This window comes from Sapajus apella, unplaced genomic scaffold (genome assembly GCF_009761245.1).
Source record: "Sapajus apella isolate SASKATOON/1434 unplaced genomic scaffold, GSC_monkey_1.0 scaffold98, whole genome shotgun sequence".
In the NCBI taxonomy this organism is placed as follows: Eukaryota; Metazoa; Chordata; class Mammalia; order Primates; family Cebidae; genus Sapajus; species Sapajus apella.
The window spans coordinates 639,052-663,315 of record NW_022437038.1 but is presented as its reverse complement, the minus strand read 5'-3'; the positions used below and the strand labels follow the sequence as shown (position 1 = coordinate 663,315).

The following is a 24,264-nucleotide window of genomic DNA, read 5'->3' as shown; positions in this document are numbered from 1 at the left end:
ATTTGATGGGATTATCATTACTATTACTACTATTATTATTATCATTACTTTGCTCATTTGTAAATTCTGGACATTAGTTCTTTGTAGGATGCATAGTTTGCAAAGACTTTCTTTCACTCTGTGGGTTATGTGTTTACTCTTCTGATTGTCTTTTGCTGTAAAGAAGCTTTTTGGTTTAATTAAGTCTCATCTACTTATCTTTGTTTTTGTTGCCTTTGCAACAAAGCTTGGTCTTGGTTCTTGGTCATAAAGTCTTTGGTTAAATTAATCTAGAAAAGTTTTTCTGATGTTATATTCTAGAATGTTTATGTTTTCAGGTCTTAGATTTAAGTCTTTGATACATGTTGAGTTGTATTTTGTAAGAGATGAGGATCCAGTTTCATTCTTCTACATGTAGCTTGCCAATTATTTCAGCACCATTTCTTGAATAAGGTGTCCTTTCCCCACTTTACATTTTTGTTTGCTTTGAGAAAAATCAGTGGACTGTAAGAATCTGAGTTTATTTTTGGGCTATCTATTCTGTTCCATTTGTGTATGTCCCTATTTTTATGCCAGTACCATGCTGTTTTGGTGATTATGGCCTTATAGTACAGTTTGAAGTCGAGTAAGGTGATGCTTCCAAAATTGTTCTTTTTGCTTAGTCTTGCTTTGGCTATGCGGGCTATTTTTTGGTTCCATATGAATTTTAGAATTGTTTTTCTGGTTATGTAAAAAATGATGATATTTTGATAGGATTTGTAGATTGCTTTTGGCAATATGATCATTTTCTCAATATTGATTCTAGCCATCCATGAGCATGAGATGTGTTTCCATTTGTTTGTGTCATCTATGATTTCTTTCAGCAGTTTTCCTTGTATAAGTCTGTCACATCTTTGATTCGGTATATTTCTAGGTATTTTATTTATTTATTTATTTTGCAGCTATTAGGGTTGAGAACTCAAAGGAGCTTGTTTTTTTATTTGATTATCAACTTGGTCACTGTTGATGTATGACAATGTTTCTGATGTGTATACATTGATTTCATATTCTGAAACTTTATTGAATTCATTTATCACATTACTGAATTCATTTATCAGATCTAGATGCTTTTTGGATACATTATTAAAGTTTTGTAGGTATACAATTATATCATCAGTTAACAGTGACAATTGGAATTTTTTTTAATGATTTGGATGCCCTTTATTTTTTTCTCTTGTCTGATTGCTCTGACTAAAACTTCCAGTACTATGTTGAATAGAGGTGGTGAGAGTGGGGATCCTTTACTTGTTTCAGTTCTCAGGTGGAATGCTTTTAACTTTTCCCTTTTGATATAATGATTGCTGCTGGTTTGTCATAGATAGCTCTTATTACCTTAATGTATGTCCCTTCTATGATGATTTTGCTGAGGGTTTTAATCATAAAGTGATATTGGATTTTGTCGAATGCTTTTTCTGCATCTATTTAAATAATCATGTGGTTTTTATTTCTAATTCTGTTTATGTGGTGTATCACATTTATTGACTATGTATGTTAAACCATCCCTGCATCCCCGGTATTAAACTCACTGGAGCATGGTGAATTATCTTTTTGATATACTGTTGGATTTGGTTAGCTTTTATTTTATTGAGAATTTTTACATTTATGCTCATCAGGGATATTGGTGTGTAGTCTTCTATTTTTTTTTTTTTTTTTTGCTATGTTCTTCCTTGGACCTAAATACAGCCAGTTGACTTCTTCAAAGGGCTGATGTTTTGTGCAGGGTCTTTAGCTGAATTCTGTAATTGAATTCTTGTCCTTTGTTTCAAGGGGGTTACAATAGCAAATATTTTTTGGTGTTGAAGTTTGGGTTGCGATCCAGTAGATGGTGCTTAAGTGTAATGGCCATTAGGTAGGCTCTTCCTCAGCCATGTGGCTCATTTCCTTGAATTTATTTCCTTGCATTTTCAGCTGTGCTCCCTGGCAATGCTCTGTGATTGTGGGCTCTTATCCGACTTGTGTGCTTGCTGCAAATCTTGGCTTGGCACTCCCAGGCTGCACTCTGCAGCCTTGGAGCAATTTCAGCCTTTATGTTTTCTCCCCACATTGAGGCCAGCAGGGGCAGGGACCTTGGTAGTAGCAACCGCAGAGTTTCTTTCACTTGTTTCCTGGGGCTCTACCCTATAGAAAGGCAAAGCAGTTACCAATCAGAGCAATCAGATAAGGGCAGGGTGCTGTGTTGTGGATGCAGCACTCAGCATCTTTGTTTCTTCCCCAGTCCAAGGGGAGCAGGGCTGTACCACTGTATTAGTAATGACAGAAAAGATTTCATTTGCCTTTGGGATCTCCACACGAGAAAAACACAGAGCTATTGCCAATGGAAATGTTCAGCGAGGGGGTAGGGCAGCATTGCTGCAGGCCCTGCTTGGTAAAGAGCAAAGGGTTGGGAGCTTACAAGGAAGAGAGACTGGCTTCCCCTCCACATGGTGACTGTGGCATGCTGGAGGTATGAATAACGCCCTTGGACTCTTTGTTCCTTTCCTAGTTCAAAAGCATCAAGGGTAGAACCACTGCAGTGGCAGTAGGTAGCAGAGAAACTTTTAGTTGCCTTTGAGAGCTCCACCCCAGAGAAACACAGAGCCACTGCCAGTGGGAATGCTCAGTCAGCAGTGGGGCAGCTTCTCTGCCATCCTGAGTCTGGGGCCATGCCTGGTGAAAAATGGGGGTGGGGACTCACAGGGAGGAAAGACTGAGCTTCTCTCTCTATTATGGCTGCGGTGTGCCTTTTGTTTCTCCCCATTCTGAGGTCAGTAAAGGTGGCATCACTGCAGCTGCAATGGGGAGTAGTTGTGGGTTGTCTCTGGTATGCCCTCTTCAGAGAAACACAGAACTACCATTGCATGAAGTGTTTATGCAGGGGCAGGATGATTATGCTGAGGATCTTAACAAAAGGCCCAGTGAAGAGTAACAAGGCAGGGACTCGCATGGAAAACTTTCTGGCCCTTTTCTGGTAAGGCAACTGCCTTGTGCGGTCTAAATAGGTCTTTAATCTCTCTGCTCCCTCCTGAGCCTGGAGGCAGCAGGGGTGGAGTCTACAAGGCAGAAAAAAATGGTGCCGACCTACCAATGGTGCTCATCTGCCAATGGTGGGCACACCATTTCGGGGAAGTGCAGAGTTGCTACTGGTCTGAGAACCCAGGCTGGGGAGTGGGATGGCTAGGGTGACAGGTCAGGAGGCCCTGCCCATTGAGAAGTAGCAAGGGCAGGGTCGCATGTGGAAAACAGTCTGCACTTTTCTGTAAGGCAGCTTTGCTGTGCTGGATGCTCTTGCTAGTTGTTAATCACTTTGCTTCCTCTTGAGCCTGAGGGCAGAAGGGGAGGGAGCTGAGGAGCAGCAAAACTGGTGGGCCTGCTTGATACCGTTAGGAGCTTCAACCCAGGGAAGTGCAGAGCTGCTAACCAGCCCAAGAGCTCAGGTGGGGCTGGGGTGATCACTCTAAGGTCCCAGGTCAGTGGCCTGGTCCAGCAAGGTACAGTGGAGGTGAAACCTACGGTCTGTCCACTGCTCAGCCCCATAGATTTGGCCTCTGTCCTGGGGGTATATGAGAGATCCTTTCCTTCCCCAGTTCCTGAATTGCTGCAGCTGGTGCCAGGGTGTCCAGGGGTTCAAGGCCCCCAGCCTCTGCATGTGTCTGAGAAGTGGCTGACTCCATATACCTCTCTGTGTCAGTCTGGAGACCCCAGTGAAGGATGGTCATGGTGGATATCCTGAACCCAGAGATGCAAAGGTCCATGGCAAAAATGTGGCTCCCCAAGGATTGTCACTTACTCATCATTTCCCAGCAGTAGGGAGCCTCCTTTAGTTCTGCACCAATTCTGGGTGGACAGCTTTTCTGTCTTCCTCTTCTCTGTTCTCCATAGGTTTCATTGCTCCCTTGATAAATACCAATGTACCCACATGGACAATCCAGTTGAAGAGCTAGTGTTCACTTGCCACTCTTTCTTCTCTCCGTGAGAGCAGCACACCTTAGCTGCTTCCAGTCAGTCATCTTGGCACTTCTCAGCTGTACTTTGCCTTAAAATATTTTGACATACGTCATGTAGAAGAGGAATTAGGCTTGCTCACCATGTCCTCAGTGAAACAAACTGAGACCAGTGATGGAGATTTCAGTCAGAAGAAACAGGGTTTGCATTCCAATACTGCTGCTTACTATATGAGCAACATTGGGATAGTAACTTAATTCTTTTGTCCTCAGTTTCCTTGGCTATAAAATAGGGAAATTCCTAATATCTGCTACATGGGCTTGTTTTGAGGATTAAAAGATATTGTGTATATAATTCCATTTGCATAGAGTCTTGAAAACAGTTAACATTCAATAAATATTAGCTAAGATAAGGAGGAGTAAAGGGCTATTTGAGAAGGTTATTCTGATGGTTATATTTATTTATTCAGTAAACAATCATTAGACATTATGTTATACTGAATATCTCCCCTACCCCAAATATGTCCATGACATTCCCAGAATCTGTGAATATGTCAAGTTAAAGGGGTCCTTGAAGATGTGATTAAATTAATGATTTTGAGATGAGATTATCTTAAATTATATGGGTGGTCCCAATGCAACCACAGCATCTTTATAAGAGGGAGGCAGGATCAGGGTCAGGTAAAAGAGGTATGATAATGAAGCGGAGGTTGGAATTATGTGCTTTGAAGAGTCTTGAGCCAAGGAATGCAGGTGCTGTCTTGAAGGGCCTCCAGAAGAAACTCAGCCCTTCCAATACCTTGATTTTAGCTCAGTTAGACTCATTTTAGACTTCTGATATCTAGAACTCTGTCATTGTAAGTTACTGAGTTTGCGGTGATCTGTTACAGCAGCAATAAGTAGCTAACATAGACACACAATAGATCTGTCAGAATACCAACAGGAAAGAATGGCACTCATGACTGGGTAATTCGAGAAGAGTTTAATAAAAAAATTTGTCAACAAAGGTATGAACAGAGTGTAGGAAAATTACAAGAGAGTGAAATACACAGGGGCTAGTAGTATTCAAGAGTTTATCTACACATGCCTTGTTCTGGCATCAAAGGACAACAAAAGTAATGAGATTCTTTGAGCAATGGAACATAAAGGAACAGAAAGTGGATGATAAATCAGGACTAGAAATGACCATTTCAGGGTCCTTTGGGAAAGAGGGCCTTGAGAGGATAAGCTCAGTAATTACTCTATACTCTACATTCCCTTAGTACTTAAATTAAGTTTGCAGTGGCTTCTTTGCTCCTGTGGATATAGTGATTTATCTCATTTAATTTCATGATGTTTGGTTCCAAAATAGTGTGTAAACTTTTTAGAACATGAAAATGTATTCTCTTTTAGATTTTGTTTTGGTGATGATGCATATGCTGGAGATGGAGATCTGCCTAGTGAGGTGCTAACTTGAGGTTTTTAATTAGAAATGTATTACTGGAGTCTTAAAGGCTAGAATGACTTCAATGTACAAATTAATTCGTTTGTCACATTTATTCTTAAAATAATAAAAACTCTTGACTGTGCTCCTTTTCAAGAAAAATTGTACATGACTTCACTAATTCAACTGTTTAGAAAACGTTGAAATTTGAAGTTATTCACAATCACAAAATGTGTCATTTGACCTGTAGAATTTACTCTTCTGTTGCTCAGCAGGGTATCCATGTTGCTAACATATGGACCCTTTAATCAGTATCTCCACTGTGCTGGAATACAACTTGAGAAAAAGATGTTGGTGTCCTGGGGTAATGAATGGTAAACACTCACAGTGGGCGTTTTGTTTTGTTTTGTGTTTTTGTTCACAGCATTAATTAGCAACATTTAAAACTCTACAAACATCTGAGGCAATGCTAGTTGTTGTCCTTGAAATCACTCGATTTAGAACATACAACAGCATCTCATCTTAGCAGTGGGGCATACTAACTCTTTAGATAATAAATAGAAAAAAAGAAGAGAAATTATCTGTTTAAATAAATATTAGTGAATATAGCCTACTTTATAAGGCTTAGGAGTGTTTATGCAACATTAGTCGCATTATTCAAGCAGGGATTTGGATGGCATCATTAAGATTGGCATTTGAACCTTAACCTGAAAATTTAATAAAGATAGACGTTTTTTAGGAAATTTGTGATTGCTATAGCACCATTTTCAGAACTAACTGAAGACCTTCTACTTTTTATAATTAATTTACATGATCATAATTTGAAATAAAAAATAGAATGATGTCTATTCTCCACATAATCATGATGTAATCTCCTTTCTCAAGCTGCGAATTCATCAGTTGAAATCATTAAATATATTCAAGACTTTAGTTTTTAGTATAATTTTTTCTCAAAAGTCATTACTTGATTTTGTTTCTGTACAAAATGTACAAAACATAAGGAAATAAAATAATTACTAGAATGGAGTCTAACACCCCTTTGTGATATGGCTGGCTGGTTGGTTGATCTGGTTTTGGAAACTAATAATATATTCAATAGAGAGAAATGATTTTGCTGACTCTGAACTGTTATATATAAAATCATTTGATGCAAGTAAAATATACAATAAGTGAATTTATTATTGAAGAGTTTGCCATTTTCCTACCTACTAACAAATAGCTGATCTTATATTCCATATAAACACCACAGAACTGGCTATAACGAAAACATTTTTGAAATTTGACTTTTTGCTCAGCATTAAGAAAGTTAATATTTATAAGCCAGGGTTCATGTGTATTTTCTATTTCAATTTTATGTTTATTTTCATTCATATAAATGAATGAGATTAAGTGGGAATACATCTTTTGATAACGTAATTTTTTTAAATGAAGCGGGTATATGTGCATGATAGTTACATGGGTTTATTGTGTAATGATGAAGATTGAGCTTCCAGTGTTCTCATCACATGAATAGTAAACATTGAACCCAATAGGTAATTTTTAAACCCGTAACCCCCTGTCACCTTCTCCCTTTTTGGAATCCCGGTGTCTGTTATTCACATCTTTACATTATATCAATTTTGAGTGTGATCTTCTCTTAACATATTTTGACTCACTGTGCCCCTTAGAAGAAACAAACAGAACTCACCATAATCAGATTATTTTTTTATTTGGTGGAAAATGTTGTGTTTCCAGAGAACAAACATGTTTGGGCTTTTCTTATTTTCTGGAGTTTATGGCAAATATAGCCAATAGCCCTGGAATTTAGTAGTTCACGGCTATTGTTTTTTCTCTGACATGCATGTACATAAGATTGTGTATATCATCGTGACATTACAAAGTAATTTTCACTGTACTAAATAATTCATTGCTCAATTCATTACATAAATTAAGAGTTGATATTCTATTTCATAATGTGCTTTTAGCTTGAACAAAAAGAAATGTAAGAAAAAGAACATTCACATGAAACCAAAGAATGAACAAAAATGGAATTGAAAGAAATTGACTTTTAAAAAAGTAGTTTATGTAAGTGATGCCACTTGTTCATTTAATCAAAATGGCAAACCGCAACCATGATTTCTAAATTCAAATGGTAAAGAATAAGTATAATTTTGACCACAGTTATCCAAGTTTAAGCCTTATTTTTAAGAGTATATTGGATTTTATCTTTTCAGAGTGCTACGTGAGTTTTGCTTCATAGCATAGCTGTTTAGAAAATAAACATTTGTGGTCCTATAATTAAAGTATTAAGTTTGTCAATGGTCTTTACTGTATTTCTACATTATGTATCATTTCAGAATAATACTTCACATTATGTGGAATGAACTGTACTCATTTAAAAAAGAAATAATATACTCCTCTGAGTGGCATAAAGATTGTGATATTGGACCAATAAAGAAGGAAATAGAATCCTATTACATTACTTACCTGTATTAGTCTGCTTTCATGCAGCTCATAAAGGCATAACAGAAAGTTGGAAATTTATGAAGGAAAGTGGTTGGAGGAAAGTGGATGCACAATCATGGCAGAAGGCAAAGAAGAGCAAGTCACATCTTACATGGATGGCAGCAGGCCAACAGAGAGCTTATGCAGGAGAACTCCTCTTTTTAAAATGATCAGATCTCATGAGACTTATTCATTATCATGAGAAAAGCATAGAAAAGACCTGCTCCCATGCTTCAGTGACCTCTCAACAGGTACCTCCCACAACACATGGGAATTCAAGATGAGATTTGGAGACACCACCAAACTATATCATTCCTCTCATGACCCTTCCCAAATTTCATGTCCTCATATTTCAAAACCAATCATGCTCTCCCAACTGTCCCCCATAGTCTCAACTCATTTCAGCATTAATTCAAAGTCCACAGTCCGAAGTCTCATCTGAAACAAGGCAAGTCCCTTTCACTAAGGAGCTTATAAAATCAAAAGCACGTTAGTTACTTCCAAGATACAATGGTAGGTACAAGCATTGGGTAAATACAGCCATTCAAAGTGAGAGAAATTGGCCAGAGCAAGGGGCTACAGTCCCTGTGATAGTCCAAAACCCAGCAGAGCAGTCAAATTTTAACATCCCAAGATGATCTCCTTTGACTCCATGTCTCACGTCTAGGTCATACTGATGTAAGAGGTAAGTTCCCATAGTCTTGGGCAGCTCCACCCCCTGTAGCTTTGCAGGGTACAACCTCAATACCAGTTGCCTTCATGGACTGCCATTGAGTGTCTGTGGCTTTTCCAGGCATGTGGTGCAAGCTGTCAGTGGATCTACCATTCTGGGGTCTGGAGGATGGTGGCCCTCTTCTTACAGCTTCACTAGGCAGTGTCCCAGTAGAGACTCTGTGTGGGTGCTCCAACCCCAAATTTCCCTTCTTCATTGCCCTAGCAGAGGTTCTCCATGAGAGCACCACTTACAGCAAACTTGGCATCCAGGTGGTTCCATACATCTTCTGAAGTCTAGGCAGAGGTTCCCAAACCCAATTCTTGACTTCTGTGTACTGGCGCACTCAACACCATGTGGAAGCTGCCAAGGCTTGAGGTTTGCACCTTCTGAAGCCATAGCTCAAGCTCTATATTGGCCTCCTTCAGCCACAGTTGAACAATAATTATAAATCTGTGGTATCATAAAGATTGTTATAAATATCTAACTAAGACTACAGATCAAAATGTAAATGATGTCAATATGAACATCAATATTAACAATGCCGAGTAAATTAGAGCTGACAGAAAAATGAGAGAAGCACTAGAGAGAAGATTAGGGCTCTAATATCCTGTCTTATATTGCGAGACATTAAGAGAACTATCTAAAGTTTGAAGAACAAGAAGCAAATATTTATTAAGAATTACATCAGTAACCAATAGAAGAAATACAAATAATTTAAAACTACCAAGAATTGGAAAGAAGAAAAGAGATGGGAATAGTGATATTGATTCTATTGATCTAAGTCTATTTTTCATAGCATGGTTTCAACAGATTGTGTCAAGGAATAATTACGAAAATACATGGAGAGTAGAGAGGTAATTCTCAAAAAACCTATAACCAGAATTGATTCAAGACAGTTTCCTTTGACAAGTGAGAATAGAAGTATAAAGTGATTTTCCTTTTCAAACTGATCTTTATTATGTATCATTTTACAACCTGCACGTATTATTTTGATAAAAATAAAAATAAAATAAAATATATAGAAAATAAAAGTTATCATAATAACTAACAAATATGGGAATAAAGTATATGGCAGATGGTTAAATATATTTGTGATTTAGTCCTTTCAGCAATAAATACTATGAGTTAGTTACCATTACTATCCTTATTTTTTATGTAAGGAAAACAAAGCTAACAGAAAAGAACATTTAAGAAATGACATAGTCAGGACTTAAACCTCCAAGGCTCATGACTATTAAACATTACATTATACTGCCTCCCTTCCATTACTGTCATGATGTATTTGCCAGCCCCTTGACTTATCCAGTGTGGTAGATAGAATTTTTAGCCCCTTGACCATAGTCCCTTGTGTTACTCCCATGGTTATGCTATGACCACATGACACAAAGGACTTTGAAGGTGTAAATTACCATTCAGTTGATTTTAAAACAGAGAGATTATTTTTTATTATCCAAGTGGGCCCAATTCAATCTCATGAGCCAATAAAAGCAGAATATGAGATCAAAAGAAATGCAACAGAAGGGGATATCAGAGAGATCTGAGGCATAAGAAAGACTCAACGTGTTATTACTGGCTTGCAGATGAAGAGGCTACATGGAAAGCATGCAAAGGAGATAAATTATGTCGACAACTAGTAAGCATAGAAGATGCTGAGCCCCATATGTGAACCACAACTCTGGCCCACACAATGATTTCAGCCTTATGAGACCTAAGTAGAGAATCTAGCCAGACTGGGTCAGACTTCTGACTTACAGAGCAATGAGCTAATATATGAGCGTTGTTTTAAACCACTAAATTACTAGGCAATTTGTTATGGCACTGATAGATCAGTAATATAGCTAGTTATCCTTTATCAGAATTTCAAATTACAAGAAATGTGTAATTGGATATTATACATAATTTGTTTCAGTCTTTTCACTCTTCACCTTTTTACCTTTATGCTCACCATAGTTTTAAGCAGCAGGCCAAACTGATAAGTTTACATCACTTTTTTTTTTTTTTTTTTGAGACGGAGTTTCACTCATGTTACCCAGGCTGGAGTGCAATGGCGCGATCTCGGCTCACCGCAACCTCCGCCTCCTGGGTTCAGGCAATTCTCCTGCCTCAGCCTCCTGAGTAGCTGGGACTACAGGCACGCGCCACCATGCCCAGCTAATTTTTTTGTATTTTTAGTAGAGACGGGGTTTCACCATGCTGACCAGGATGGTCTCGATCTCTTGACCTCGTGATCCACCCGCCTCGGCCTCCCAAAGTGCTGGGATTACAGGCTTGAGCCACCGCGCCCGGCCACTTTTTTTTTTTTTTAACTTTACATTGTTCTTAGATTCTTTTCTACTGAACCACATAGAAATTCTCAATCCCTTTAAGGGTTCTATAAGATAAAATGTTCCCTAGTCTTTAGTATTTATTTCATGCTTAATATGTTAGAAACTGTTGGAGGAAGCAGCAGCCATCACAAGACCTCCTGCCCTCTCCAGAATTGCCCCATAAGTGTCCTGGGCCTGGAATATTCCCCCATGTGGAAGCTGGGTGCAGACTTATTAACTGTCCCCAGATTATTCTTCTTTACTAGGAGAAACCCTTCCCCTTTTCTAGGTATGCAGTGAGCTTTCTTATAATCTTGGGCTTGCCATATGGCCCCTGGCCAGCCCCACCAGTGTATCTGCCTCCTCGAGGTAAAAGAATGGGGCTTTTGCCGAAAAGTAAAGGGCTGCATGCAGTTCACTGCTGGGGAGGGACCCACTGGCCACAAGAGACCAGTGAATACTGCAGATGCTGATCCCACTGCATCTCCATTCTGTGAGTAAAGCGTTGCTCCAACCAGTGCCTTCAGTATTGAGTCCTCCTTGACAACTCTGAACCCATAGAAGATGCAGTGAGTTGAGATCTGTGGTTGGTATTGTTATGATCTTTGAAGTCCTCCAGATGGTGGGAGTCCTCACTTAGGATTGGTGGTTGGATCATCAAGAAATTGTTTAAAAAGCTTTTTCCATTTGGTGGAAGATTAATGATCTACCTGAAAACCAATATCCTTGGGTAATAGTAATGCCATAAAAGAAAATGTATAAAAAGAAATGGAAAAGATTTGAACTGAGTTGACAATACAGTGAATTCAGTGCCATTTAAGACAACTAGGTATTTTCAAAAGAAAAATTCTAAAAAGTTTTGAAATATCCAACTATGAAAGGATGGATTTTACACAGGATTATTTTCTTGTTTATTAAATTAACAAATAGAAACTGAATATATTTATGGCATATAACATGATTTTTTTATATACTGTGGAATGGTTAAATCAAGCTATTTAACATATGCATTACCTCACATACTTATAACGTTTGTGGTGAGAACAGTTAAATCTCCTCTCAGCAATTTTTGAGTATACAACATATTGTTATTAACTATATTCATCATGATGTACAATAGAACCCTTGAATTTATTCCTCTTATCTAACTGAAATTTTGCATTTTTGACTAATAGCTTCCAAATCTTCTCACTCCCTGACCTATGGTAACTACCATTTTACTTTCTGTTTCTATGAATTATTTTCTGATTAAACTCTATCTAAGTATGGGTCAGAATGGCACAGTTTCTCTCACCAAACCTTGAACTGCCAACCTCATTCCAGCGGCCCCACCCAGAATTGATTCAGACCACAAGAGAACAGCTTTGACCCTCTATGATTTTATCTCCCCCCTAGCCAATCAGCAGCCAGCACCTGATACGTGGCCACTCCCACCACTTCCTCCAAACCATTTTTGAAAAACTTCTAATCTATGAGCTTTTGATGACACGATTTAAGTAAGAGCTCCATCTCCCACATGGTGTGGCTGGCCTTGTGTCTATTAAACTATTTCTCTACTACAATGCCATGGTAATTTTTTTTAATGCAGTGGGCAGGAAGAACCCTTCAGGCAGTTACAGATTCAAAAGGTCCTGGGTAAAGACTGATAGTCTGAATTTCAAACAACTTTCCATATGATGCTAATGCTGCTGGTCTCTTGATTACACTTTAAGTAGTAAAGCCCTCAGTCACTGTGTCTAGATTTCAGACATTAATGTTAATTGGCAGAACCTGGATTCCACCTATTGTTAGTTTCCCCTTCTTCATGTTTCCATGGGGTAGTGTCCATGTCCAGAAAAATGAGTATTACAAGGCATCATCTATCCTTCCTTTCAATCTCCTAATTTAGATTTTCTCAACAAAAAAAGGCGTGATTTATGTTATTGGTGAGATTGAAAAAAAAATCCACATATGCTTGCCTGTACTAAAATTTACTTGTCTTTCTGATTTGGAGTAGCCTGCCCTTGTGATCTGAGATTCTCATGTGTGTGATAAACACTGTAGCTCCTAGTAGCTATACAGATAAATTTAACTCTGATGCAAGGCTTAATTCCAGTCTCAACTTTATCCTCAAAACCAGCTTTATTAGTCATTGTTTATTTAATACTTTGATATTCCATCTGACTTTTGTATTTATATTTCTCAATTACTTGGAATTATTCCTTTTCCACAGAGACAGGAGTAAAGATTCCTGAGGTGAATCTGATGCATAAAATCATAGAAATACTTTAAGGAGCGCTTGATGAACTTGCTCTAATTGACCCAAAATAACCTTAGTAAATTTCTGAATTTCAAGAGGCTCGTTTAAGTGATAATTCTGAACTTTTAAACTCCTTTTTAAATTCAGCTAATAATCTTATTGTGTAGACATAATACTCATTCCATTTCACTTCCTTGAGGTCAAGCACAGTATCTTTCTTGAAGGATAATTTTAGCTATACAAGATAATAAGATCCCATCTCTTCGATGTTTTTTTCTACTTATTTTTCAGACATAGCAGGGATGTCTTGTTAGGGGGCTGCAGGTTCCCCCACAACCCCCAAGCGTAGAAATAAAGGAAAAATCTTAATTTCCTTCAGGGGAAATTTCAGGCACCTAGCTAGCCCTGAAAAGTAAATAAGCAACTTGATAAATAAGAAAGCATTAGTAGTTTCAAACAATAGCCAAGGAATCTAGCATTTTTAGCAGGGGTGAATCTATATGAGCCTGCATCAACATCAATTCTTTCCTCAGAAGAAATAATTTAACCAAGGGTCATAAGATACAGTGAGAGATCAAGGCAAGTTTTAGAGCAGGAATGCAAGTTTGTTAAAAAGTTTTAGAGAAGGAATGAAAGGAAGTAAAGTACACTTGGAAGATAGCCAAGCAGGTACTTGAAAGATTCAAATGTGCTGTTTGACCTTTGGCTTGGGGCTTTATACACTGGCTGCCATGTTTTCAAGGTTTGTGTTTCTTCTCCCCTGATGTTTCCTTGGACAGGTTGTCTGCATGCACAGTGTCCTACCAACACTTGGGAGGAGCCACATGCACATTGAGTTTATTGAAGTTGTGCACAAGCTCACTTGAGGTAACTCTCTTACCAGCTGAGCATTCCTAAAAGCAGGTCATATACCAGTAAAAGTCTGCCATTTTGCCTCTTAGGGCACATGCTTGAGCCCCCTCACCCAACTTTTGAAATCTTATTGGGAAGCTGCTGATCACCAGTTTCAACTGTTTTCTATCTACTAGGAGATTGTCTTTCCCTGGCTCTGGCTGTGGCCAATTATTACTCTAGAGAGACAGTTTAACAACCACCTGACCATCACCTGATGGTTGCCTGTCATTCTTGGTGAGGGACAGCAGCTCTCCTGCCCTGCTCATGTCTAACTACCTACTGTAACAGCATCACAATATGTTTGAATCACCTACAGAAATTAAAGATAACATCTTAAAATATGTCTCTGTGTTGTTTTAAAAAAAACCCAGAGCAACACCAAATCAATCCACTAGCACATAGACCTGAGATAAGGGGAACCTGAAGACTGAATTCTGACCGCCATTCATTGTTCTTAATTTCTTCTTGTGGGGTCTGGAGGGAGTCACACCCAGGAGCCAAAGCTAACATTGTTTTCTCTAGACCCCAAATCCTTAAACAGTTTTTCTTCCTTAACCAACTGCAAATCAGAAAATCTTTGAATCCACCTATGACCCCTGTGAGCCTCTGCTTCTAGATATTCTGCCCTGTTAAGCGAAAAGCAATATGTAACCTCTATGTATAGTTTACAATTTTGCCTATATCTTCTGCTTTCATGAAATTTAATTCTGCCTTTAAAAACTCTTACTTGCTAGAAATCAGAGAGGTTGGGACTTAAGCATTAGCTCTGCCTGATTCTCCTTGCTTTGTGTCCTGCATAGGAGGATCAGGCAGCTAGTGCTTAAGTCCCAGCCTCCCCAATGGCTTGGAGGTAACCTCAGTATAGATATCTGATCTTATTGCATTGGGCAGGCAGATTACAGTTCAATTTAATACCATTTGGATTGATATACACTTTTAAAATATATAACCCTTTACTTTTTAAATTATAATTTCAACTTAGTTTTAGAATAAATCAAGGTGTTCAAATGACTTTTCCAATTAACCATAGTATATTTTCCTAGTATATGTTGATAAATACCTCATGTTTTTTATTCATTTTAATTTTTCCAGATTAGTGATTTAACTCTTTCCTTTTGAGAGAGAAAAATAATGCTTCTTTCCATATAGATAATAAATGACTGTATGGCAAAATTTCCTAAGCTTTGTTCTGTGGGCTAGCAATATGTGTTTCCCAGAAAAAGAGAAACATATCATGATAGAGTTAAACAGTTCTTTTGCACAGGACTACTTAAGGCATTTAGGGTGTTTCTGAGTATTTTGCGGACAGCCGTAATACATGACATGGAATTCTTCTCTTATTTTCTTGGAAAATAAGTTAATATTTTGGGGAACACTAAAGTATCAGGAAATAGTCAGCTCATTACCAAGAAGTCATAAAGCAATATGTCTCTTTTTACTTTATTTAATATTTTAGTGTGTTTTTTATCTGTTTGGTTTACTTCTGGTTTTGGTACAAAGTCACTGATGATCTAAAATAACGTAGGAGAGTTCCAGTAAAATAGAACTGATATGGATCATTAATGCCCACTTTTTTTGGTTTGCTTAAGTCCTGGTAGTTTATCTATATACTTAGTTTTCTTACATTACCACAATTCTTTTAAAAAAAGTTTGGGAAAGGTCCAGGATATATGTGAAACAGTAGTAAATACATTAAACTTTACTACTAGGTAGATATAGTACCAATGTATAAGAGTCATAGCTTTAGAAATTACTCAGTTTCACTTAGAACTTAAAATCTAATGGACTAATTATTTTGCCAAAAGGAGGAGATTATACAGTGGTGGATTAATTAGTCGGAAATTCATACGAGTTGTGTTCTTACTTTAGCAGTCAGTAAATGTCTCCTTTGGGTGCTTTTATGGAACTACCTTTGATAGTCTTTTTGTATTCTCTCTTCTTTACATTTTCATTCAGAGAAATTTATTTTGAATGATTGCTGCTTCTGCTTTAAATTTTGTTTATGTGCTCATTTTAGTCTTTGAACATCTGTGAGAGATTTTTTTTTTTAATTCTATAATCATTTGGGTTTACAGCAACACTTCAAGTCACCTAATCTCATCCAAAGTTTATAGAAGAGAAATGTAAAATACTTGCTAGGCTAGGTCATGTGCCTACCACTTCCTCCACTGTCATCTTTTTTTTTTTTTTTTGGCAGGCAGTTAACTGTGATTGCTACTAAATTTATCTTTCCTGTTAACCTAAGTTTATGTTTCTTTTACAATAACCATTCTAAGGCATAATGTGCTGCATAAACATGTTCTAAAAAATAACACTTTGCTAGTATTGAAGTGTGGGGAGTGAGGTCTGATGCATACCTATGGTATCAAAATTTTTCAAATGTTCCATAAAAAGACTCAAAGAGTGTACTGCTGTCCCTACTATATACTTCTTATAAAAAATAAATTGTTAACCATTACATCAGAATAGTAATGATTTAAGTTGCTGAATTATTTAAAAAGCTGTTTTGACTATCTTTTTTATCTCAGCTGACATCTTTCTAAATCAAGAATGAACATAAAGGGTGAATTTAAAAGCTCTAAAATTATTAAAAATTCTTTATGATTTCTTCTAGAAGAATAAGCAAAAACATTTTTGGTGAAGTGAAAAAATGATACGGGACTTTATCTCAACAGATACCAAATCCTACTAGAAGAAAAGAAATCTATATATGTATGTTAAAATGTGACATAGAAAAAGAGAATGTCATCAAACTAAACAATAGGGTCCACCAGCTACTGGGAGGCTGAGGCAGAAGAATTACTTGAATCCAGGAGGCAGAGGTTGCAGTAAGCCGAGATTGCGCCATTGCACTCCAGCCTGGGTGACAAGAAGAGCAAAACTTCATCTCAAAAAAAAAAAAAAAAAATAGGGTCCAAAAACAGACCCATGTTTAAAAATGAGACAAACAGAAAAAAGTTTTGATGAGGATGTGAAGAAACTGGGACTCTCATGCACTACTGTTGGATGCGAAAAATTACAGCTGCTGTGGAAATCAGTGTGGTGGTTTCTCAATAAGTTAAACAGAATTACCATATGAGCCAGCAGTTTGACTCCTAGAAATAGGCCCAAAAGAACTGAAAACAGATATTCAACCAAAAGGTTGTAGAGAGATGCTCATGGCAGTGCTATTCACAATAGCCAGAGGCGGAAATAACTTGTCCATCAACTGATGTGTGGATAAACAAAATGTGGCCTATTTATACAACGCAATAATATTCAGTCATTCAAAGGAAGGAAGTACTGATTCATGCTTCTACATGGATGAACCCTGATGAAAACATTATGCTAAGTGAAAGCAGCCAGACACACAAGGCCTCACATTTGGTTGTATGATTCCATCTACAGGAAATCTCCAAAACAGGCAAATGTCTATGGACAGAAAGCAGATTGATTAGTGGTTGAGGGACTATTGAGGACTTGTGTATGTGGTGCGGTGGGGGTGGGGGTGCGGGGGTGGTAGCCGTGCTGTGGAAGGAGGAGTGTGGGAAGTGACTGCTTATAGGTACAAGGGTTTCGGTTTCTTTTCTGGGTGTTGAAAATGTTTTGGAACTAGGTGATTGTGATGGATGTGCAACATTGTGAACGAGCAGTACCGATCAACCTTCCCCCTGCTAGCCCATAGTGCTCCCACAGTGTTCTCATCCAGTAGTAAGGGAGAGTTCCCACTGGCAAAGAGAGGGTCATCAGCAGGATTTCCCATGCCCCGCTCCCCTCGACCTCTACCCCCACGGCCCTCCAGCCACTTCTGGGCCCAGGCCTGCTTCCTGGGGGCCAATGGGAAATCGATGAGGTCACCTGATGGGCGTGTCCCTGGTGAGGCTGTCATCACGTGCGCGCTAGGCCGTTACCACGTGATGATGTGGTGGCACGAGGATGTGCGTGCCCATTGGACTCGGCTCCCCAGCCAATGAGAGGCTTGGCCCTGGTCGCTAGGATACACAGTACCGGACTCCGTAACGGTCATCTTGAGAGGCACCTTGTGCTAGAACAAGCCGAGCTGAGATAGGGCACCCAATAGCCAGCATGTCGGAGAGGAGGAGCCACAGAGGGTCCTCTGGTGCCCGCCGCCGGGGGCATACCCGCTCTCGCACCGCCCGAGCGGAACTTCTATTTTCGGTTGGCCACATGGAGCGCAGTCTACGGGAAAGCCACTACGCCCAGTGCCTGAGTCACAACGCGCCAGTCTACCTCGCTGCGGTGATTGAGTATCTGACGACCAAGATCCTGGAGCTGGCGGTCAAGGAGGCCCAAAACAACGGCGAGAGGATCATCACTCCGCGGCTGTTGGACATGGCGGTTCATAATAACGGGCTGCTGAGCACCCTCTTTCATACAACAACCATCTCTCAAGTGGCTCCCGGCCCGAACTAGCTGCTGACAACGCCAGACTCCTGGGACCCGGCACGTCTGCTCATCCACCCACCTGGCCACAAAACCCCCAGCCCCAAACCTCTCCCCCGCCCCAAAACCACCACCCCTCTGCCCCAAACCACCAACCCCCTGCCCCCACCGGCCCTAAAGTCTTGGGCCTTCATTAATTCTGTCAATAAAGTGTTTATTGGAAGCAAAAAAAAAAAAAAAGCAGACTCATGTTTACTTAGTATTTAAATTTGGAAGCTTGCACCATTTAAAACAACTTCTTGATACATCTTAATATTCATTTGAGAAAGTAAATCAGATGCTTCCAGGTATATACTTAAAAACAATTCCAGGTGTTTTATTGTGTAGAGTTTTAAAAAGCTGCAACACATACACGCACACATTCACACAAAGCTCATGAGCTTCAAATAGTTCATGGAAAATGTACATTATGAAAAAGCTATGCATGGATTTCAATTTTCTTTGCACCAAAATAAACTTATATTAACTTGTTATAACATATCTGATCAATTATCTAGTGTGAGTCACTAGGAAGAATAAACATCAGCTTGAAAAGAGCTCCTATCAGAGCAACACAAATTCTGCTAAAACTGAAGGAAGAACAAACATCAAATTTATGCTGAAGGCTAGGCAAGGGAGCTCACAGCTGTAATCCAGCATTTTGGAGGCTGAATGGGAGGGATTATTTTGAACATTCTTATTCAAAGTTTTTTGGGACTACGTTTTCATTACTCCCAAGTAAATATCTAAAAGTGAAATTGCTGGATTATGTGGTACGTGACTGCTTAATTTCCTAATAAATAGTTTTACAAAGTAGTTTTACCATTTTATACTCCTAGTAACAATTCATGATAATTCTAGTTGTTCCACATCCTCACAAACATTTGAGACATGTGAAACATTTAAATTTCAGCTATTTTAATAATTGTATAGTGATATCTCATTATAATTTATTTTTAATTCCCCTTATAACTAATGTGTTGAACATTTTTATGTTTTTATTGACCATTAACATACTTTGTGTAGGATATATATTGAAGTTTTTATCTATCTTTTATTGCATTTTTTCTTAATTATTGAGTTGTATGCATACTTTATATATACTAGCTAAAACACTTGTCTAATATGTGCTTACAGATATTTTCTCCCATTCTGTGACTTGTCCTGGTATTTTTTAAAGGTCCCCATATTAGTCAAGGTTCTCTAGAGAAACACAACCTATAGAATATATATGAAAAAAATTATTATATATAAGAATAGATGAAAAGATTTATAATGAAGAATTTGCTTACACAGTTACGATAAATGAAAAGTTCCAAGATCTTCAGTCTGAAAGCCTGAGAACCAGAAGAGCCAATAAAGTCAGTTTTGGTCTCTGTTTGAAGGCCTGAGATTTAAGAAAGCCAAATGGTGTAAGTGTTGTTCCAAGTCTGACGACAAGAAAAGACTAATGTCCCAACTGGAAGATTTTCAGGTAGAGCAAACAAATTTACTCTTGCTCACTCTTGTTCTATTCAGGCCTTGAAAGGATTGGATGAGACCTACCCACATTGGGGAGGGAAATCTGTTTCACTCAGCATACCAATTCAAATGTTATTCTCATCCTGAAACACCCTCACTAATATGCCCAGAATATTTAACCAAATATTTGGGCACTCCATTATCCAGTCAAGTTAACAAATAAAATCATCGGAGCAGTTTTAGCTGAACACAAATTTTAAAAAGAAGATAAAGTCCAACTTATTTTTCTAAATAACGTAATTAATGCTGTACATGTGTTTTCTGAGAAATCTTTCTTTAATCCATGGTAATGGGGATATTGTTATAGATTCTTCTAGATACTTTATGTTTCCAACTTTTATGTTTATGTCTGAAACCCATCTTATATTAATATTGTGCATGATATTAGTTGGAGATTTTAGTTTACTAGGCCTGCGGTAGCAAATTAGCGCAATGAGATGCCGTGTCTCCAAACAACAGAAATGTAATCCCTCACAGTTTTAGAGACCAGAAGTTCCAAATCATGTTTTCAACATAACTATGCTCTCTGTAATGGCTGTAGTGGAAGAAACTTCCTTGCCTTGTTTTAATTTCTGTTGGTTGGCAGCAATCTTTGATTTTCCTTGGCTTGTAGTCACATCACTACAATCTCTCTCTTTATAGTCATATGGTATTCTCTCTGTGTGGCTATTTGTTTCCTCCTTTCTTTTTACAAGAACATTAGTCATATTGTATTTAGGTCACACTAATCCTAATCCAGTATGACCTTAACTCAAGTGATTATATCTTTAAACATTATATTTCTAAACAAAGTCACATTTTAAGGTTCTGAATAAACATAAATTTGAGAGGTACACTATTCAACACATTATAGAGCCCGATAATGGGCCCATGTTGTTTTTTTAATATGTTTATCCTATTGTTCCAACACTATTTATTGACAGGATTTTCTTCCCAACTGTCCCACGCCCATTTAATCATCATAATATCTTTGTCAAAAATGTTGGCTACATATGTGAAGGCTTATTATTGTTATCTCTATTATTTTTAAATCCATTTTCAAATCTTACATAAATATCACATTTTCTTGATTATGCCAGCTCTATACTAAGGTCCAAAATCAGTTAATATAAATCTTCCAACTTTTTTCTTTTTCTTTAGAAAAAAATACATTCTGAATTTTCTAGAGCTTTTAAATTTTAATACAAATTATAGGATTGTTTTGGCAATTCTGACCCCTTAAAAATAACTTGTTAGGACAATAATTGATAATGTCTTTAATCTATAGGATAATTTCAGGAGAATATTTTAATAAAGATGAATTTCCAAATCATGAACCTGGAATATCTCTCTAATTTTTACCTCAACAATACTTTGTAGTTTTCAATGTGAAGCTCTCACATAATTTTGCTAAGTTTATTTCTAAATATTTCCATTTTTAGTCTATTATTTATTGAAGTTTAAAATTTCATTTTCAAATTAGACTAGAAACTGTATAATGCAACAGATATTTGTGTATTGACCTGTTATCTTTCTTTCTTACAAATTCACTCATTAGGTGTATTAGGGTTTTGTATAATGGCACGTTCTAGGATTGCCAATGAAACATTCAACAAAACTTACTAGAGGAGAAATCTCTGTGTTTTTCCTGTTTCTAGGAGAGCATTCATTGAGTCTTTTAGAATTAAGTATGATAGTAGCTCTGTTTTCATGATGACACTTTATTACATTAAATAAGTTTCTTCTATTCCTAAGTTTTCTGAGAGATTTTATCATAATTGTAAGCTAAATTCTAACAAATACATCTCTATTTTATGAGATAATCATCTGATGTTACTCTTATTAATGTGATGAATAAAATTATTGATTTTCAAATATAAAATCATTATTGTATTCCTAATATAAAACCCACTTTTTTAAACCATCCTTCTTACATTTTGATGGATTTGGTTTACTAATATTCTATTAAGAATATTTGCATCACTGTTCATGAAGAATATTTATCTTTAAATTTTTTTTTTTTTGGTACTATATTTGTTGTCAGGTTTTGGTATCAGGATTACACTGACTTTATAATATGAGAGGACCAGTGTTACCTCCTTCTCTATTGCTGAAAATGTTTAAGATTAGTTGTATTTCTTACATGAATGTTTGATAAAATTCATAAGTGAAAATCTCTGGAAATGCAATTTGTTTTGTGGGAAACTTTTATTTCAAATAAAATGTATTTAATTGGTGATACGATTTGGCTCTGTCCCCACCCACATCTCATCTTGAATTCCTATGTTTTGTAGGAGGCACCTAGTGGGAGGTAACTGAATCATGGGGGCAGATCTTTCACATTCTGTTCTCATGATAGTGAGTTTGTTTCTCACTATCGATGAGATCTGATGATTCTATAAGGGGGATTTCCCCCGCAATCTCTCTTCTCTTGTCTGCTGCCATGTGAGATATGCCTTTCACCTTCTGCCATGATTGTGAGGGCCTCCTATGCATGTGGAACTGTAAGTCCATTAAATCTTTTTCTTTTGTGAAGTGCCCAGTCTCAGGTATGTACTTATCAGCAGTGTGAACATGAACTAATACAATTGGTATCATATTATTCTTAGTGTATTTTGATCTTGTGTCAACGTTGGTAAATTGTATTTTCTAAGAAAAGTACCCACTTAATCCAAGTTATTTAATTTATTAAAATATTTTCTTAATATTACATTAATTTATTGTACAATATGGTACTATACAATATGGGGTCATATTTATTTCATTCTTTATATTGATAATTTATATTTTTCACCCTTTATTGATAAATCTTGCTAAAGCTTATTAATTTTATTAGTGTTTTAAATAACCAAGCTTTGGATGTCATTTTTTTCTCTTACTGATTTTTAGTTCATTATATCTTTTCATTATTGTCTTTTTCTCCTATACTTTGTTTAATTTGCTCTTATTTTGCCAGTTTCTTAAGGTGGAAACTTAAGTAGATTTGAAATTAATCTTCTTTATAGGCATTTAAAGGTATACTTTTTTTCCTCCCTAAACTTTGATTTATCTGTATTCCACAAATTTTAACATGGAACCTTTAAATTTTCACTCAATATAGTTCCTAATTTTCCTTATGGCTTTCTACATGACTTATATATTTACAAGTCTACTGCTATAATGTCCAAATATCTGGAGTATTCTCAGAGTTGTATCATTATTTATTGCCAAATTAATATTGTAATTTTAGAGATCATACTCCCTACAATTTCAATCTTCTAAAATTAAGATTTGATTTATGGCATCTAATATGGTTTGGCTGTGTGCCCACTCAAATCTTATCTTGAATTGTAGTCCCCATAATCTCCACATATTGTAGAAAGAAACTGGTGGGAGACAATTAAATCATGGGAGCAGTTACTCTCATGTTTTCTCATGATAGTGAGTGAGTTATCAGGAGATCCGATGGTTTTATAAGGAGCTTTTCTCCTTTGCTCGGCACTTCTTCTTTCTGCCACCATGTAAAGAAGGGCATGTTTCCTTTCCTTTATGCCATGATTGTAAGTTTCCTGAGGCCTCCTCCACCCTGCAGAACTGTGAGTCAATTAAACCTCTTTCTTTTATAAGTCACCCAGTCGCAGGCAGTTCTTTGTAACAGGATAAGAATGGACTAATACAGTATCTTATTTAATTAACTTTGATGAACATTCCCTGTCTCCTAGAAAAGAATGCATATTCTTAAGTTTTCAGGTGAATTACTTTGTAAAGTCAACTAAAGCAGATTTGGGAATATTATTGTTGAGGTCTTCCAAATCCATACTGATTTATTATTTGCCCTGTCAATACTCAGAGAGAGTAGTAAAATACTCTAATTACAAAAGTGGATTTGTTTGTTTCTCCATTTAGTTCTATCAATTATTGCTTAATATATTTTAAAGCACTGTTAATAAGTTCATACACTTTAGGATGGTTTTGCCAACTTGATAAATTGACCCTTTTAGTACTGTGGAATGTGGCTCTTTATTCCTAGAAACGTTCCTTATTCTGAAGTTTACTTTGCTTGATATTGCAACAGTCATTTCAGCTTCCTTACAATTGTTAGTCTTTGCATGATATTTTCTCTTTTCTTATACTTTCAACTTTCCCATATTTTTTATGTTTAAAGTATATTCTTAGAGATGACAAATAGTTGTCTATAATATAGGTCTTTTATTTTACTTCGATACTATTTCCTTGGAGTTGTTAGCATATTTGTGGGATTATTGTTACAGGTTGGTTTAAGTCTATGATCTTATTCTTTGTCTTCTAGCTCTATTTTTGGTGTCCATGTTTTTCTTTTAGTGCTTCTTTTGAGTTTGTTGAAT

The 24,264-nt window shown here is 37.1% G+C and overlaps 1 protein-coding gene and 1 long non-coding RNA gene across 2 annotated transcripts; both read left to right on the top strand.

Moving 5' to 3' along the window:
- The first annotated feature begins 2,748 nt into the window (after window positions 1-2,748).
- Window positions 2,749-23,109, top strand: LOC116536114. Its single transcript, XR_004262482.1, has 3 exons — window positions 2,749-2,818; window positions 6,101-6,107; window positions 23,099-23,109. It is a non-coding gene; the product is annotated as an uncharacterized LOC116536114 (long non-coding RNA).
- Window positions 17,306-18,484, top strand: LOC116536113 (histone H2A-Bbd type 2/3-like). The gene has a single exon (XM_032257765.1). It carries the CDS (start codon window positions 18,065-18,067, stop codon window positions 18,410-18,412), a length of 348 nt encoding a protein of 115 aa, XP_032113656.1. The 5' UTR covers window positions 17,306-18,064; the 3' UTR covers window positions 18,413-18,484.
- Window positions 23,110-24,264: the final 1,155 nt, after the last annotated feature.

Excerpts from the sequence above, each read along its gene's own strand:
- LOC116536113 (XM_032257765.1), top strand. The coding sequence starts at position 18,065 with ATGTCGGAGAGGAGGAGCCACAGAGGGTCCTCTGGTGCCCGCCGCCGG.